The sequence below is a fragment of the Anomaloglossus baeobatrachus genome, chromosome 2, assembly GCF_048569485.1.
Source record: "Anomaloglossus baeobatrachus isolate aAnoBae1 chromosome 2, aAnoBae1.hap1, whole genome shotgun sequence".
Taxonomy (NCBI): domain Eukaryota; kingdom Metazoa; phylum Chordata; class Amphibia; order Anura; family Aromobatidae; genus Anomaloglossus; species Anomaloglossus baeobatrachus.
Genome location: NC_134354.1, coordinates 432836611 through 432854756, shown reverse-complemented (window position 1 = coordinate 432854756; position 18146 = coordinate 432836611). Strand labels below are relative to the sequence as shown.

General features: G+C 41.2%; 1 protein-coding gene across 4 annotated transcripts in view; it reads left to right on the top strand.

Moving 5' to 3' along the window:
- BCAS3 (BCAS3 microtubule associated cell migration factor) overlaps window positions 1–18146 on the top strand; it is a 1792248-nt gene that overhangs the window by 905387 nt on the left and 868715 nt on the right. For all 4 annotated transcript variants that reach the window (XM_075336241.1, XM_075336239.1, XM_075336242.1 and 1 more), the window contains one exon: window positions 6795–6895. In XM_075336241.1, the coding sequence (XP_075192356.1) occupies window positions 6795–6895 (101 nt within the window). The remainder of the gene's footprint in view (window positions 1–6794; window positions 6896–18146) is intronic.

The following is an 18146-nucleotide window of genomic DNA, read 5'->3' as shown; positions in this document are numbered from 1 at the left end:
ATTAACGAACATGACCAACTGCTGCGGTTTCAGGCAGACACTAATTGAGCCGCAGCTGTGAGCAGTGACATCACTGAGTTTACCTGTGTTCAGAGCTGGTGGTTTCTACGGTACCCCACCTGTGACAGCAGGTAAACTGACCTCATTTAACTAAGTGACCTCACCTTAGGTGAACTGAGTTCAGTGAGACCTGTATGTCCTAGCAGGAAACCGCATTTTTTTGCCAAGAAATGAAGATTTGGTTCTGGAATTTGGTGTATAAGTTCCAGCACCAAATCTACATTTTCTGGCAGAAAACCGCACAAAAAATGCGTCTTTGACGCTGTTTCGGAGTGGTTTTCTGCCAGGAGATGCAATTTTGTGCAGAAATCTGGTCCATTTCAGCACCAAATCAGCATCACCTGGCAGAAAAACAACATCTAAACAGTGGGTTTTCTGCCAGAAGAAGCAAATTTGATGCTGTAATGTCTGCACCTTATTTCTGCACCAGATTTGCATCGCCTGGCAGAAAACTTCACTAAAACAGCATCAAAACTGAGTTGTTTTGTTGTGCTGTTTCCTGCCAGGAGATGCAGATTTAGTGCATGAATTGACCATGGCAACCTCCACCTGTGACCGCAAATAGCCTGAGTGATGTCACCGCTGATCGCGCAGCTCACTTAATCTCTACCTGAACCTTACCCAGGGCAGTTATGTTCTATGGCTACTTGGTGTGAATTCAGATGTAGCAGACTGGAACCGTCGTGGGACCTTGTGTGGATTACGTTGGACCTGCAGGAAAGTTTTGGGGTTAATAAAGTGGTGAAAGAGGGTGCTATTTTGCCTTTTATTTCAAATAAAGGATTTTTTTGGAGTTTTTAATTATTATTTTTCACTTACAGATTACTAATGGGGATGCTGTCATAGATGCGTCCCATTACAAATCTAGGGCTTAGTGGCAGTTGTGAGTTGACATTAACCCCTTATTACCCCAATTGTCACTGCAGCAGGGCAATTGGGGCGAGCCGGGTAAAGCGCCGTGACTGTCACATCTAATGGATGCGGCAATTCCATGCGGCTGCAGGCTGCTATTTTTAGACCTGTGGTGACCCAATAAGCATGGTCTCCCCAATCTGACAATACCAGCCCCCAGCTGTTGGGCTTTATTATGTCTGGGTATTAAAATGGGGAGGACCGCATGCTGTTTTTTAATATCCATTTAAATAATTTAAAAAATGCTGTATGTGGTTTCTCCTATTTTGATACACAGCTAAGGCTAAGTTCACACTTCAGTTGTTTTCAATCCGTCAGGTCCGTCAGCAACGGATCAGTTGTTTTTTAGATGTCAACTGATGCAACTGATGTGTTTTTCACAGGATTCCTTTCACAGGAATCCTGTGAAAAAACGGATCAGTTGCGTCCGTTACATCCGCTGTGCGTCCGTTTTTTGACAGATCAGTCATTATCCGTCTGTGTTTGGGACAGCCCAGGGGGTGTGCCAAACATGCTGGGCATGCTCAGTAGAGCATGACGGAATCCTGCGCTGGATTCCGTTGTAAGACGGATTACGACGGAATCCAGCACCATAGACATACATTACAAGCTTGACGGATGGCGACGGATTCCTGTGCGGCGCGTTAATTTTGACGGCCCGAAAAACGTTACATTCTGCGTTGCTCCCCGCTTGGCGGTCAGTCAAAAACGACGGACCGCGACGCAGCGGATGCAACGCAGGGTCATCAGTCGCAATCCGTCACTAATAGAAGTCTATGGGGAAATACTGGATTCCTGCAAAATATTTTGCCAGATTCCTTAATTCCTCAAGGCTACGGATTGTGACTGATGCAAAACAACTGAAGTGTGAACTTAGCCTAAGATAGTTGCACAGCTGGGGGCTGCAGCCTGTAGCTGTATGTTTTATCTTTGCTGGGTATCATAATATGGGGGACCCTACGCCAAATATTTTATTTATTTATTTTTACACCACGATATTGACTCGCAGACAGCAGCTGTGATTGGTTGCAGTCAGATGTTGTCACACAGCTGGTGGGCGTATCTGACTGCAACCAATCACAGACGCCAGGACGGCTGGTGGGCAGGGAAAGCTGTGCGTATGAATGAGCAATAATGAGCGGCCCCAGGAGTGCATGAGTGGCCGTGGTAGCGGTTACAGCTACTACGGAGATTCGGTAAGTATGAAGCACTTGATTCATTCTTATTTTCTTTATTTTTTCTTTATTTTTTTTTATTTCTCAAGTGCCATATCTGGATCATTAACCGGATTACGTTTGAAACCGTGCAAATCCGGACCTTTATAGTCCTCATCACTACTAATGGCCTGATCAGGAAGTGAAAACTAGTCTCCGGTGTGAGGGGTTAAAGTTGAGGGTGTCAACAATTTTGTCTGGCAGCATTTTTGGAGTTTTTTGTGAAATTTTGTCCAATTAGACTGTTTTTAAGTGTTGTCTTGTTTTGGTCCAACATACACAAAGGAAAGAATTGTGTATAATAAAACATGTGTAATTGCAATAATTTTCTGAGCAAAATACTTTACTTTTTGGAACAATTTAAAGGGTGCCAACACTTTCGGCCATGACTGTATAGCCAATTCCACCATAGCCTACAGATAGCCTACATAGCTAAGTCACCCCTTCCCCCATATTTTGCCAAGCAAGGACCCTCACATATAGTACATAAACCTCCTTAACCAAGATCGATATATTCACTATTCTACCAATATAATTTTCACATATTACATAAAAAATAAAAATGCTTCTCCTGTGAGTATTCTGAGATTCAGGAAGGAGCCTTCTTGGTGTTAGCTTTAGCAACAGAAGATGGTGGAGGTCTGGGCAAGCTGCTGCATTCTGGAAAGCACCAATCACAACACAGACTTATCAAGGTCCTACTGTGAGCTGGCAATGATGAGTAATACTATGCACACTGCCCAGTATGCGTTGCCAAGCATACATACCTACCCACACGTTTTGTGACTTATTGGGTCTTTTTGATTTCCGCTAGTCAGGTTTACACCTATGCAGTAGATGGGTCACCTAGCACAGGTATGCCCTTCTAAGCTAATGACATTTGCACAATTTTCAGTCTGATTCCAATATGTATTACCAGAACTACAGGGAGAGGAAGGAATGTGCCACAGTGGAAGCAGATTAAAGGCCCTGTCACACACAGAGATAAATCTTTGGCAGATCTGTGGTTGCAGTGAAATTGTGGACAATCAGTGCCAGGTTTGTGGCTGTGCGAGGGTTGTGGCTGTGTACAAATGGAACAATATGTCCATGATTTCACTGCAACCACAGATCTGCCAAAGATTTATCTCTGTGTGTGACAGGGCCTTAACTGAACAGTGCATAGCTGTGCTTGGGTGAAAGGGGCTTTCCATTTTTTTTCAGGGCATGCCTAGCAGCAAGGTCCACCAGGGTATTCATCAGCTCTCCGTTGGGCCAGTCCAAGCCAGTCACAGATATCTGCATATCTACAACAGTCTGTCTAGACTGTTAAAAAAAAAAAGTAGTCAACCAAGCACACTGAGAGTTTAAATGGTTGTTTTGATCAAAACTTTTAATCCAATAGCTGAGTAATGGACATAAATTGCTAAATCTGTATTTTTGTATTATATGTAAGATACATAGGGTGCAATATGTTTTATAAATTATATGAAATATATTGATGTTATTTAATCAGACATTCATATATCATATATCTATACCATTACTTATCGTTATTGCCATTACTCTCTAATTTATATCTACATTAATGTAATTGTCTAGCAATGCAGCATTGTTCCATTGGTTTTCTAATAAAAGTTAGTCTAGATTGAAATGGCCCTTATTAACTGGCCGACATAACTGCACCAAACAGAAATCAATCTATAAATATTATTCCAGTGTCTTTTTTTTTTTTTTGGACATTTAAAGTATTTTGCCATTGATTTTCAGGATGCATTGTCCCGTAGCAGTGGTTATTCCTGTATTGGTATAATCAATATCAACGATACAGAGTAATTTACAAGGAACATTCCTTAATTAAAATGACCTCATATTGGACAGAGCTGTCATTTTTCAGAGAGTCGGAACATCAAGGAGTTTTGTCTGAGCTAAGGACTTTTAATGCTGCTGACTTGCACTGTTTTACTCTATTTTTTTTGCCTTTAAAAGATAGCTCCACTTTTTATTAAGTGTGCATGCAATGTAAAGTGTTAATATATATATATATATATATATATATATATATATATATATATATATTTTTTTTTTTTTTAATTGGAATGCTCTAAAATTGCAAAGCATCTAACAATTTCAACCCTCATAAAGCCCACATTGAATAATATTGCCCTCATTTAACGTTTTCAAAAATTCTAGCAATGTTTGAAAGCCCCTATGTTATACTTCTACATAAATACAAAATCTAAATCAAAATACAAAATATGCACTTGGTGTAATTCAATATAAAGTGGGTACAGAAAGTATTCAGACCCTTTTAAATTTTTCACTCTTTCATTGCAGCCATTTGGTAAATTCAAAAAAGTTCATTTTTTTCTCTCAATATTGTACACTCTGCACCCCATCTTGAAAGAAAAAAAAACAGAAATGTAGAAATTTTTGCAAATTTTTAAAAAAAGAAAAACTGAAATATCACAGGGTCATTAGTATTCAGACCCTTTGCTCAGACACTCATATTTGTCACATGCTGTCCATTTCTTTGTGATCCTCCTTGAGCTGATTCTACTCCTTCAATGGAGTCCAGCTGTGTTTATTATATGATATACCAACAAGAATTTCTGATGTGTAAAAGAAATGATACATGGTTTTCTAAAAATTTAAAAAATATAAATCTGAAAATTGTAACGTACGTTTGTATTCAGCCCCCCTGACACAATATTTGAGGAACTACCTTTCGCTGAAATTACTGGTGAAAGTCTTTTGGGGTATGTCTCTACTAGCTTTGCACATCTAGGTGCTGAATGTTTGGTCCATTATTCTTTGCAAATAGCTGTAGCTAAGGCCCGTTTCACACATCTGGCATTTCGCCGGATGCCGGATTCGGCACGCATGCATTAATTTACAGTGGAAGCACAACCCCATGCGGTTGTGTGCTTCATGCACAACTGCATTTGTCCACATGGTGTCTCGCTTCCACTGTAAATGAATATACTGTACTGCATGCGTGCCATATCCGGCATCTGGCGAAATTCTGGATATGTGAAATGGGCCTACATGGCATGTGGAAGAAGGTACTCTGGTCAGATTGGACCAAAGTAGAACTTTTTGGACTAAATGCAAATCACTATGTATGGTGGTTAACTAACACTGCACATGACTCTAAAAAACACCATCCCCACAGTCAAACATGGTGGTGGCAGCATCATGCTATGGGGATGCTTTTCTTTAGCAGGGAGAGGGAAACCGGCCAGAGTTATTGGAAGCTAAATGGCGTTATATACAAGGCTACCTGGATTGAAAACCTGTTAGAGGCTGAAAAAGACTTGAAACTGAGGTGTAGGTTCACCTTACAGCAGTACAAGGACCCTAAATATACTGCTACAGCTATAATGGAACGGTTTATATCAAACCATATTTATGTGTTTGAATGGCCCAGTCGCAGACCAAATGTAAATCCCATTGAGAATCTATGATAAGACTTGAAAATTGCTGTTCACAGATGTCTCCATCCAATCTCACGGAGCTAGAGCTATTCTGCAAAGAAGAATGGGCAAAAATATCAGCCTCTAGATGTGCAAAGCTGGTAGAGAAGAACCTCAAAGGACTTGCAGCAGTAATTGCAGCAAAAGGTTGTCGTAAGGTGGCTTTACACACTGTAACATCGCAAACGACATCGCTGTAACGTCACCGGTTTTGTGACTTAATAGCGACTTCCCCAGCGACATTGCAGTGTGTGAAACACATCAGCGACCTGGCCACTGCTGTGAAGTTGCTGATCGCTACAAATCGTTCAGGACCATTCTTTGGTCCTTTGTTTCCCGCTGTGCAGCATGATCGCTAGAAAGTCTCTGTGTAAAGGGGACTTTACAGCGACTTCGTTAGCGACTTCCCTTTCAAAAAGCTGCTTTACAATGTCCCCAATGACTAGCGAGATCGTTCTGCAGGTCCGGATCGCTGTTGCGTCATTGGCCAGGTTTGCCTGTTTGACAGCTCACCAGCGACTCACCAGAGACTTTGTAGCGATCCCGGCCAGGTTGGGATCGCTGGTGGGATCGCTAGAAAGTCTCAGTGTGTAAAGGGGCCTATACAAAGTATTGACTTAGGGGGGCTGAATACAAATGCACATCAAAATGTTCAAATTTATATTTTTAAAAGATTTAGAAAATCATGTATCAGTTCCTTTACAGTTCACAAATACTTGCTACATAGTTTTGGTATATCATAGAAAATCCCAATAAAATACACCTAAGTTTGTGAGTGTAACATGAAAAATTGTAGAAAGGTTTATGAGGTAGCAATGCTTTTTCAAGGCTCTGTAGCTATCTACCTATCAATATGCAACATTAAGATAAACATATTTAAAAAAAAAAAATATATACATTAAACCCTAACTAAATTACACAAATTTGATATCGGTAAAACTAAGGAGAAATAGAAAGTACATCAAGAATATGTTTCCACAGCTGTTGTCAGAGTGACATGAGTAGAAATGTATAGTTACTTGTCAAATATCACCCCCGCCACACATGTCCACCACTTCTTGCAAGGTTGATGGAAAGAACACTGTACTATGGAAATTAAGTATGCTCAAGTTCTGCATTAATGGTTATTATTTTGCATATTTTATTCCCTTAGGACTCCTCACTGGAATGAGCTGCAGCAACCATTTAATGCAAACCATCCTTTGTTACTGGCTTCAGATGTGGTACAATACTATCAATACCTGCTAGCTGGCTGTAAGTTGGTTACATGTTTTTTGTTCTTTTTATCTGTGCCTATAGAAACTGATCAAATAATTAATTCAAAGCAAGATACGAAAAAGATAAAAGTGCATCTTGATAAAGGCTTTTCATACATTGTGCCACTAATTCTAGAGCAGTCTTTCTGTTTTTTCTGTGATTGTGTTCACATAACTAACAACTGGGCGTATAGCACACAACTTGTCTGTAGGTGTTTGCGTTTCCTCTTATGAGGCTGGCCAATTAAATCCGTCCATGTCCACAAAGAAGTTCTGTAGTATATGCCCAGTTGGTTGAAAGAAAAATGTGCATCTTTATTACACAGGGTCATAACTGTGGAACAGACGGACACAGAAAAAAATATTTGAAAATCGGTGAAGTAGCACCAATTGGAGGATGTATTTAGTATAAATGAAAAAGTCCATTGAAGATTCTCTTTAAATCCATTATTCTATAGTGTTGATCTCCAGAACATTTCCCTTTTAATTGCGCCATTGAAGGGAAATCAAATTTCTTAGCATATCTAAAACATTGGCCAGGAAACAACCCTGAATCAATAACCCATCTTACTACAGATAACCTGTTCTAGTATTTCTAATATGATGATTGTTCTACTCTTTCTTATATAAAATGTTCCTCTAAATATGCCTGTTCGCATTTTTTTTATGATCATAGACTGTGAAAGCAGATCCCCTATGCTAAGCTGTCTGTCTTTCAGTTGTCCAAAACTTAAGGGGTTGCTGGGTGGAAACAAATTATCACCTATCCAAAGTAAAGCTACTTGTGTTGTGTTGAGCTGAATAAAGACAGATATCTGATATACACTCGGACATAATTGTGCTATAAACTTTTAACTAGAGATGAGCGGACTCGTTGAAGTTCGGCGGGTTTAGCTGGACTTTAGATAAAGTTCTGTTCTGGACCCGGACTTGACCTGAACACAAAAGAAGTCCCTGATTGGGCAGTTCGGCTCTCTACCCACATACAGCCTGCCATAAACAGAGCATTTCCAAAGAAGGGAGGGCAGGGTTTTTTTTTTGTTTGTTTGTGCACACTACATCTGATCATGCTGTTTTTACCCCCAGTGAGAGCCACTGAAACACTGCAAGTGGCTTGCTCTGGGCCGAGCACTGAGTGTACATGAGCACAGCGATGCTCGCTCAAGTGGTTTGCATAAGTAAAGCATGCGCACTATGAACTCAAACACTGATTTTTATGTAAAGTCCAATTACGTTACAAACCCAGAACTTTACTATTCAGGTTGGCTAATCTATACTTGTAATCTTTATCTGGGTCTACAAACAGATCTGAAATTGTTCTAAGCTAGCCAATTACATTAACAGATATTCCCGTTTTCCTCATATTTTGCATTCACCCAAAAATTAAACTATTCTCTCCTCCATAATGTAGGTGTCTTAGATATATCTTTTTACATGCTACAGTTATTTTGTTTGGCAAGCATACAGTAGAAACCAGACGTTTACATATATCTAAAAAGACACATCTGCATGTTTTTCTCACTATCACATGAAATTGGAATAAACCTTTCCCATTTTAGGTCAATTAGGAACCAAAATAATTTAGATTTTCGAAATGTCAGAATGAGGCTGGTTTCAGACGTCCATGTTTTAGGTACGTGTGACATCCGTTTTTAACACGGATGTCACACGTACCCATGTTACCCTATTGTGCACTCTCATACGGCCATGTTTTCACACGGACCGTGTGGCCCCGCTATTTCACACGGAGATGTGCCCGTTTTTTCTCCAGCAGCACGGATGTCACACGGACCGCACACTGATGTTATCCGTGTGACATCAGTGTGACACGTACTGGAGAAAACACGGGTTATTAAAGAAAAAGATTTTCTATAGTTACCTGTATCCAGCGATTCTATCTCCGACTCTGCTGCCTCCCGCTCCTGACACCCGCTCATTATTTTAATTGATTATTCACCGCAGTGAGACAGCACCGCCGAGGACAGCATCGCTGGGGACAGTATCGCTGGGGACATCGTTAGTGACAGGTGAGTATCCTGCCAGCAGTGTGTGTGCAGGGACGTCCAAGAGGTCATCGGATGTCCCAATGAACTCTGATGACCTCCTGATGACACCCCTGTGACAACTGCATTACAGCAAGTGTCACGATGGTGACTTCCAAGGGTTCATGAGAGTTCATTGGGAACCCTGATGAGTCCCTGGATGTTACTGTACAAACTGCTGTATACTCACCTTTCACCGGCGATGTCCCCGGTGATGTCCCCAGCGGTGCTGTCCTCGGCTGTGCTGTACCTAGCCTGTCACCGCGATGTTCCGGCTTCCAGATCCTCGGGCAGTGAATAATCAATGAAAATAATGAGCTGGGATCAGGAGCGGGACGCAGCAGAGCCGGAGACAGCATCGCTGGACACAGTTAAATATAGAATATCTTTTCATTGCAGAGACACGGGTTTTACCCGGTACGTGTCACACATATGCAAACACGCATGCCACACGTGTGACAAACATGTGACACACGTGTAACACACGTATGACACACGTATGACCATAACCATGCGTGTGACTGGTACCTGATTAAACACGTACGTCTGAAACCAGCCTGAGAGGGAGAGAATATTTTAAGGCACGTTTATCACTTTTTACAAAGTCAAAAGTTTACATACACTAAAGGGTGCTTTACACGCTGCGACATCGCTAACGATATATCGTCGGGGTCATGGTGTTTGTGACGCACATCCGGCATCGTTAGTGACATCTGCAGCGTGTGACAGCTAGGAGCGACAATCAACGATTGCAAAAACGTCAAAAATCGTTGATCGTTGACACGTCCCTCCTTTTCATATCGTTGGTGGTGCATGCCGCTGGTTGTTTGTCGTTCCTGCGGCATCACACATCGCTATGTGTGACACCGCAGGAACGACGAACATCTCCTTACCTGCGTCCACTGGCAATGAGGAAGGAAGGAGATGGGCGGGATATTCCGCCCGCTCATCTCCGCCCCTCCGCTTCTACTGGACGGCTGGCGTGTGACGTCACTATGACGCCGCACAAACCGCCCCCTTAGAAAGGAGGTGGTTCGCCGGTCACAGCGATGTCACAGTGAAGGGAAGTCCGTGTGACGGGTGTAAGCGATGTTGTGCGCCACGGCCAGCGATTTGCCCGTGACGCACAACCGATGGGAGCGGGTACACTCGCTAGCGATATTGATAGCGATATCGCAGCGTGTAAGTGCCCTTAAGAGTTCTTTCCCTTTAAACAATATGGGACAGCCCAAATGAAAATGTCATGTCTTTGGATGCTTCTCATGGAGTTAGAGGAAGTGTCTGCATCAACTAAAAGAAGTAGAAAAGAAGAATGAGCAGGTGGCTCAATGATTTGTGCGAGGGTATTGTGCACTGTATGGTTATATTGGATGGTTGGGAGTGTTTGAGAAATGTGAGTAGAGCCTGAGAGGGGAGGAAAGAGTGAAAGATCTGGAGAGATTGCACCAAATGTATGAAAGGGAGATAGATATGAAAGGAAGCAGATATGGAAAATAAATAATGCAGTAGAACATGTTTGTTTGAATGTTTTGTATAGCTTACCTGTCTCCTACCCTGCCAAACTTTCAGGTTTACCTATATGTACTTTGACAATGTTGCAGTTAGAAATGTATTGCAGATGTGTTTTCCCTACGCCACATTTGAATATGTCTGCTAAGTGTCGGAACATCGGAAGTGTCTGCTAATCTTTACCCCCAATATAGAGACCAGAACTGGCAATCATATGCAAAGATAAACAAACACCCATACAGGACAGAAAACACCATAAAACATCCAAGTATTTGAGATGAATTTGAACATTTAGAAGTTTACATAAAAACAATATATATCAAACATGAAATCTTGCAATAACAAGGGAGATTTTCACTCTTTATAGATGTTAGATAGCAGAATTAGTGAGTATATACCTATATGAAGAGACGAGTGATGAGTATTACCTTCATGCCATGTTTAACTGCATGCAGTTTGACACTATTGCACTTAAAAACATAGTGCATACATGTATACAGCCCTGATAATTTATAGAATTGCACTCTAAGTACAATTATGGACACGGCCTTAGATATATCTAACTTTCATATATCAAGAACATTTCTAAATCTGGCAAAGAAAAATTGAATTGTTGGGTTTGCACTTATTTGACATGTTCTGGCTTTACCGGAATGTCTGCTAAGTGCCCCATGCAAACTGAAACCTGTAGTAGCACACAAGACTCAATCTTTCCCACTGGTTTGCGCTGCTGGAATTTTTCATGCCAAATATATCTATAACATCTCTAGACACACTAATGCTGATACATTTTTATATTTTCAGCTGCTGTCAACTTCTTAATCTGCCAGCATTTCTTGTTAAGTCTTGGAAATGGCTAAAAAGCCAAATGTCAGATTTGAAGGATCAGATTAGTCTTATTTCAGCCTGTTCTAAAGCAGTATATTATAGCTCATGTGCTAAAGCTTGGGCACTTTTCCTGTTTGCTCGTATATAGATTTGATCTTGTGTAATAGACATTATGGAAACTATGAAACAAACTATGGGTGGACATGCTATTATTTTTTTTGAAAATTAAAGTCTTGTATTTTATTTTTCATAAAAACAGAAGTTATACAATCATTTCTTGTGAATAGAGCTTTATATATATGTCAAGTTTCTTATTGTATAAAGTGTTGGAAAAAATATGACTTTGAATGCCATAATGTCCTTCTTTACAGCTCCATGCTGCATTTCTATTCACTATTTATTGACTTTAATGATGAAAAGATAACCATGTTATTGTGTAAAGTGTTGGAAAAATATGACTCTTTGAATGCCATGGTGTTCTAACCTATAGATCCATGCTGCACTCCTATTCATTAACTTTAATGGAAAAAAAGTTAATGACTTTCCTCGCCGTTCTTTAGCTGCATTGCATACTATATTCACTAGAAAAGTTGATCCATTTCAAGGGTATTTTCAAATCAGGTTACACGGCTGCACCCACTTTTCATAGCTTGCTAGGCTGATAATAAATTGTGGACAAATTCCTATACACCTCTTCACATATAGGAATGGATAAAGCGAAGTGGAAAGCTAAAAAAACAAACTTGGACAACACATAAAACAGTACCATGCATAGATTATACTATCATAAGCAAGAGTGTATATACTGTAGACAACGGACAACTGTTGTGGGGCTTTAATGAGGATTGACAACTGTACGCACTTCCAATCCCCTGTATCAGTGTTACGGTGATGATCACTATAATGCAGCAAAAAAACGCATATTTTTGCTGCGATGTTGAGAAAATTGCAGTATATATTATGCATTTTTAACATAGTATTTGCAAAAAATAAAGCAGTTTCAGTGTTAAATGTTACATTGACAGGAACTTTATATGTTGGTTTATTATTTGCAATTAATATTTTTGGAGCGAGGAGCATAGAAGGAGAGACTGTTATGTACATACATATTCCAACACAGGTAAATGGAAAATAGAGCATATTTAACTACATCTACAACTTACCTACTTACTCCTATACGGAGTGGTATCCCTAGCTGCATAGCACCCTACTGGTTTCTGTGTAAGGAGGTGGTCGGCGTGCAAAAAACTCCCCTCTGAAGACCCCAACCGAAATATTTTATTAAATTTTAGCCTGGTTATGTTGCAAGTGCGGCCGGTGCCATCTAGTGGCCAAACGGGTACAGTGTCAGATTCAATGCTAAGTTATTACTAATGTGTGTTTATATGCCTTTAAAAGTGTAATGTGTTTTAAACCTTTTATGATTGAAAGACTATATTGTGTAAAGAGTAAGAATGCTTACATAAAGTTTTAGTGCAACTTATGGACATATGAGTAGGAGTAGGGAAGTGGTAGCTAAGATGATAGTAATATTAGGTTAGTGATGGTTAGGACAAAAAAGTGGTTTATAGATAGAAAAGATGTAGCAGAGTTAGAGAGGTGCAGGTCAGGTAAACAGTGCTGGTGGAGTGCAATAGCCGGGTAGCTCGGCCACCATTTTACAGCAAGTACACCAGAGGTTAGGGAAAGGTTTAGCCCCTGGGAAGAGCTTGGGAACTAGGTTCCTGGAACAGAGACAAAGAACAGGAAGAAGAAAATAGCTGCCTGAGGAGCAGGGTATGCCTGGTTCCGGAGTCAGACTGATTCACTTATGAGCGGGTCCGTTGTCGGCGGCCTGCTGGGCGACATAGTGGTACGTGGGACCCTCAGAAAAAGAAACAGAGCAGAGCTGGGACCTTAGGTAACGGACAGGGTTGGACCAGTCTGCTGTTGGAAAAAACGCAGCCAATAGAAGAAGCTCAGTATAATGCAGGAGTACACAGAGAAAGAAAGGAACAGATTGAAAGGAATAAATAAAGAAGTAGAGAGGAAGGATTTAAAGTTACTATAGCCTGTATGAGAAAACCTTGCCAAAGAACCAGGAAAGTTGTGTTAAAGAAAAGAAACTTTGATTGTTGTTGACTCCATGATTGAACCTGAACCAGAGAGTAGAAGGAATCAAAGCATCTCCTGGTGGCAAGTAAGTGGATGAACCCCAGATGTTCACTGGCCCCTCTATCTGCTCATAGCAGGGCCAGGGGGTTGCACATCACGCTGACCACGGCTAGAGCACCCCCCTGTGCCCCTGTTTACTCCTGCGCAGGCTGGAATAACCCTAGCCGAACAACTACAAATCCACAACCCGGATCTGTCTGCCTAAAAGGCTGTCGAGTTGTTCCAATTACTTCCTGAGGAACCAGAGGGGAGGTTTGCTATGCACTGCAAACCAAGATAGGGCAAGCGTGCAGAGATAGGCAGGGAACCAAAGTGAGAAAACATAAAACATGTGCACAAGGGGAAAAGAAAAAGCAGAAATAAATGCAAGCAAGGATAACCTCCTACAATCTAACAGCAAACAGAAGAAAGGTGTAGGCAAGACAAATAAGAAAGCACAGTGCAAATACCAAACTAGTCTCTGTCTAACAGGCAAATCCCTTGCAGCAGGGCTTGTACTCCTTAGCAGATCCACATAGGAATGAATATAGCCAGCAGAGAAGACTGGGGTAAGGAGAATGTAATTAGCCCCACCTGGGATGTTGTAACGTCCTGGGGGTGGATTCACGGGACCATGCACTGGACTCCCCCAGTGAGTCAACCCGGAGCTAACCCCTATACAGGGAATGTCCGATCACCCCACCAGAGGGCCTAGATGCATGGTAGCCGGAACACTAGGGTTACGGGATAAGAGTCATTCAAGGATCCGAACAGGAATGTCTCTGAATCCAACGGGCACCGTAGGCAGGACGGATGACAGGAACCGGATACAGGTACTGGGAAAGAATAGCAGACGGGGTCCGGGTCCAACGAGACGTGCAGGCTGATGTTTCCCAGGTGAAGTCGGGGATTGGTGATGGGTTCAGGCTGATGGTAGATGGCGGGTTCCTCAGCAGACAGTCACCGGGGGACTTCCTGGGGAATCAGACATCAGGGCCGTGTTAGGGTGGCAGGCAGGCTGTGTGGAAGAGACAGGGTTAAACGAAGGCAAGGCACAAAGGGACCTGATCACCTAGCTCTGGGAACACGTTGATCAGGCACCGCCCACATGGAAAGGAAGTCCTAATATACCCTGTACCTGTAATTGACCATATCCTGCTTCCGGGACGCTGGCCCTTTAAGAAGAGGTGAGAGAGCGCGTGCGCGTGCCCTAATGCGCATGCGCGAGGCTCGTGTGCCGGAGGTCAGAGCAGGAAGCGGTGCAGGGGAACCAGACAGAGTGTCCTGGGTCGCAGGGGGACGCCGGGACCGGCAGTCAGGAGACACGGAGGATGCAGAGGAGGGAGAGTAAGGAGGACAGCCACGAGCAGAAGGACCGGTAACCGAAGCGGTGAGTGACAGACGGCGCCGGGACACGGGGAGCGTGACAGATGTGATAGAACAGAGACAATGACCAATTGCGAACAGGTGATAACTGCACACCATAGAAAGAGAAGCAAAGGTAAGTAAATAGACCATCAGCATTTGGACAGGGACTAACCAGGCTGTGGCTCAACAGGGAAGGAAATTGATGACACAGCATATGGTCACCGGCTCAAGTCACAAGGCATGATAGAGATAATAATAATAATAAACAATGCATATATTTATAGTCACAGAGCAGTGAAGCTTTGGCTGGATCACTACAGGCCCCAACACAGGAGCTTACAAACATGAGCTTCTGAGAGGCATGTATCTACCTCTGCAGTCCCTATTAGCGCCTTTGCTAGAGACGGATTTAGTTTAACAACACGCAGTATGCAGCAAATTAAAAAAAAAGTGGGACCCCTGGTGGCTAGCACTTTTTTGAGAGCTTTTTTAAAGGCTAATTTAATTTTTAATTAAAGTTATTTGAAAACAATACTTTTTAGGACTGTTTGTCTATTAAATAAAAATAGATTATTTGAAAGTACTGTACAATTCCACTTTAAATCTATGCCATGGGCCACTGTGTGCAAAAGTTGATGCATTTTTTACTTGTAAAAAGGGCAGAGGCGAGCTATGGATATTCAATTATCTAGTACTAGCCAGTCATGTCTAAAGCAACCTGTTAGCTTCTTCTTACTGGCGCTAGAAGTCTATATTGTGCTGTCTGTGTGTTCTTCTCTTTACCTTCAATACAGTAATAGGCTGACAGTATCAGTAAGTTATGGTTCAATATTATATCACTTCTGTCAATAAAGTTAATTGCTTGCAAATGGCTAAGTGGGACTTTAGGGTGAATGCTACAGCCGTCTGCCATGTTAGTGGTAAAAGGAATTGTGGCGCCATTTCATGGTCACTATTTGCATCTGTCTATCACAGTTAGAACACAGCAATTTCTCTCAGTTTCATTCTTTTGTATTGCATTTCTGTCAATTGTTTGGCTCCATTAAGTGTGCAAGGGAAATGAAAGCCTCAATGACCGAGTCACAAGGGGTTGTGTATAGACCCTCTCTTTGTCCACAGTCAGAACATTGCATTAGGTCTCATTATCCATTTATAATAAGTGACCTTTGCCCTTTGGGTCATTGAAAAATACTCAGTGTGCTTTTTCTAACACTAGGTACCTCCATCAGCAGACTGATGAAACAATGAACCGTCTGGTAGTCTGATTGAAGGGGACACTTAGCAGGTTTTCATAAATACAAGGTTACATGCCAAGCCCCTTAAGCAAAATCTTGCCCTTTAATCATTGCAGCATCACAACTGTGCAGGGATGTTTTTCTTTTCTGCGATAAAAAACTCTTTCGATATTTTTATTCAGTCATGTATAATTAGCCTGGCAACAGACCTCATTTTATTTAGTACTACTTCTTTGTCTATTAAGAGCAACCTCCAAGTTGTGAAGCTAATAAGAAGCCATTGTATGAACAACCGTTTTCTAGTGTAAGTGTTCAAGACCTTTGTCCCCTGGGTTGCAGTAAGTGGTGCAGCACAGCTGTTTGGTTATTTTTGAGGTCATCTGTGACATCTGCTCTGAAACCCTCCATGTCAAGTAGCCCCAGACATATACCTATCTAAACTGACTACTATAGGCAGCGTGTTTCTTTCAGCAGAGCATAAGAACACTATCAGTATGAATATGCCATAGAATAAAAACAACATGATTCCTGACCCACATTTTCCTCCATCTGTCCTTTGTGGTCACATCTATTTCAACAGCTTGAAGAGTGTATGTCATGGACACTTTATTACTTAGGTGTCTCAAATATCAAGCACACCATGTCACACAGAGGGCAATAAAGAAAGACGATTTAAAAATTATATATATATATATATATATATATATATATATACTGTATGTATATATATATATATATATACATATATATATATATATATACAGTACAGACCAAACGTTTGGACACACCTTATCATTCAAAGAGCTTTCTTTATTTTCATGACTCTGAAAATTGTAGATTCCCATTGACGGCATCAAAACTATGAATTAAAACATGTGGAATGAAATACTTAACAAAAAAGTGTGAAACAACTGAAAATATGTCTTAAATTCTAGGTTCTTCAAAGTAGCCACCTTTTGCTTTGATTACTGCTTTGAACACTCTTGGCATTCTCTTGATAAGCTTCAAGAAGTAGTCACCGGAAATTGTTTTCACTTCCCAGGTGTGCCCTGTTAGGTTTAATAAGTGAGATTTCTTGCCTTATAAATGGGGTTGGGACCATGAGTTGTGTTGTGCAGAAGTCTGGTGGATACACAGCTGATAGTCCTACTGAATATACTGTTAGAATTTGTATTATGGCAAGAAAAAAACAGCTAAGTAAATAAAAACGAGTGGTCATCATTACTTTAAGAAATTAAGGTCAGTCAGTCCGAAAAATTGGGAAAACTTTGAAAGTGTCCCCAAGTGCAGTGGCAAAAACCATCAAACGCTACAAAGAAACTGGCTCACATGAGGACCGCCCCAGAAAAGGAAGACCAAGAGTCACCTCTGCTGCGGAGGATAAGTTTATCCGAGTCACCAGCTTCAGAAATCGCAGGTTAACAGCAGCTCAGATTAGAGACTAGGTCAATGCCACACAGAGTTCTAGCAGCAGACACATCTCTAGAACAACTGTTAAGAGGAGATTTTGTGCAGCAGGCCTTCATGGAAAAATAGCTGCTAGGAAACCACTGCTAACGACAGGCAACAAGCAGAAGAGACTTGTTTGGGCTAAAAAACACAAGGAATGGACATTAGACCATGGGAAATCTGTGCTTTGGTCTGATGAGTCCAAATTTGAGATCTTTGGATCCAACCACCATGTACAGTCATATGAAAAAGTTTGGGCACCCCTATTAATGTTAACCTTTTTTCTTTATAACAATTTGGGGTTTTGCAACAGCTATTTCAGTTTCATATATCTAATAACTGATGGACTGAGTAATATTTCTGGATTGAAATGAGGTTTATTGTATTAACAGAAAATGTGCAATCCGCATTTAAACAAAATTTGACCGGTGCAAAAGTATGAGCATCCTTATCAATTTCTTGATTTGAACACTCCTAACTACTTTTTACTGACTTAATAAATCACTAAATTGGTTTTGTAATCTCATTGAGCTTTGAAATTCATAGGCAGGTGTATCCAATCATGAGAAAAGGTATTTAAGGTGGCCACTTGCAAGTTGTTCTCCTATTTGAATCTCTTATGGAGAGTGGCATCATGGGCTCCTCAAAACAACTCTCAAATGATCTGAAAACAAAGATTATTCAA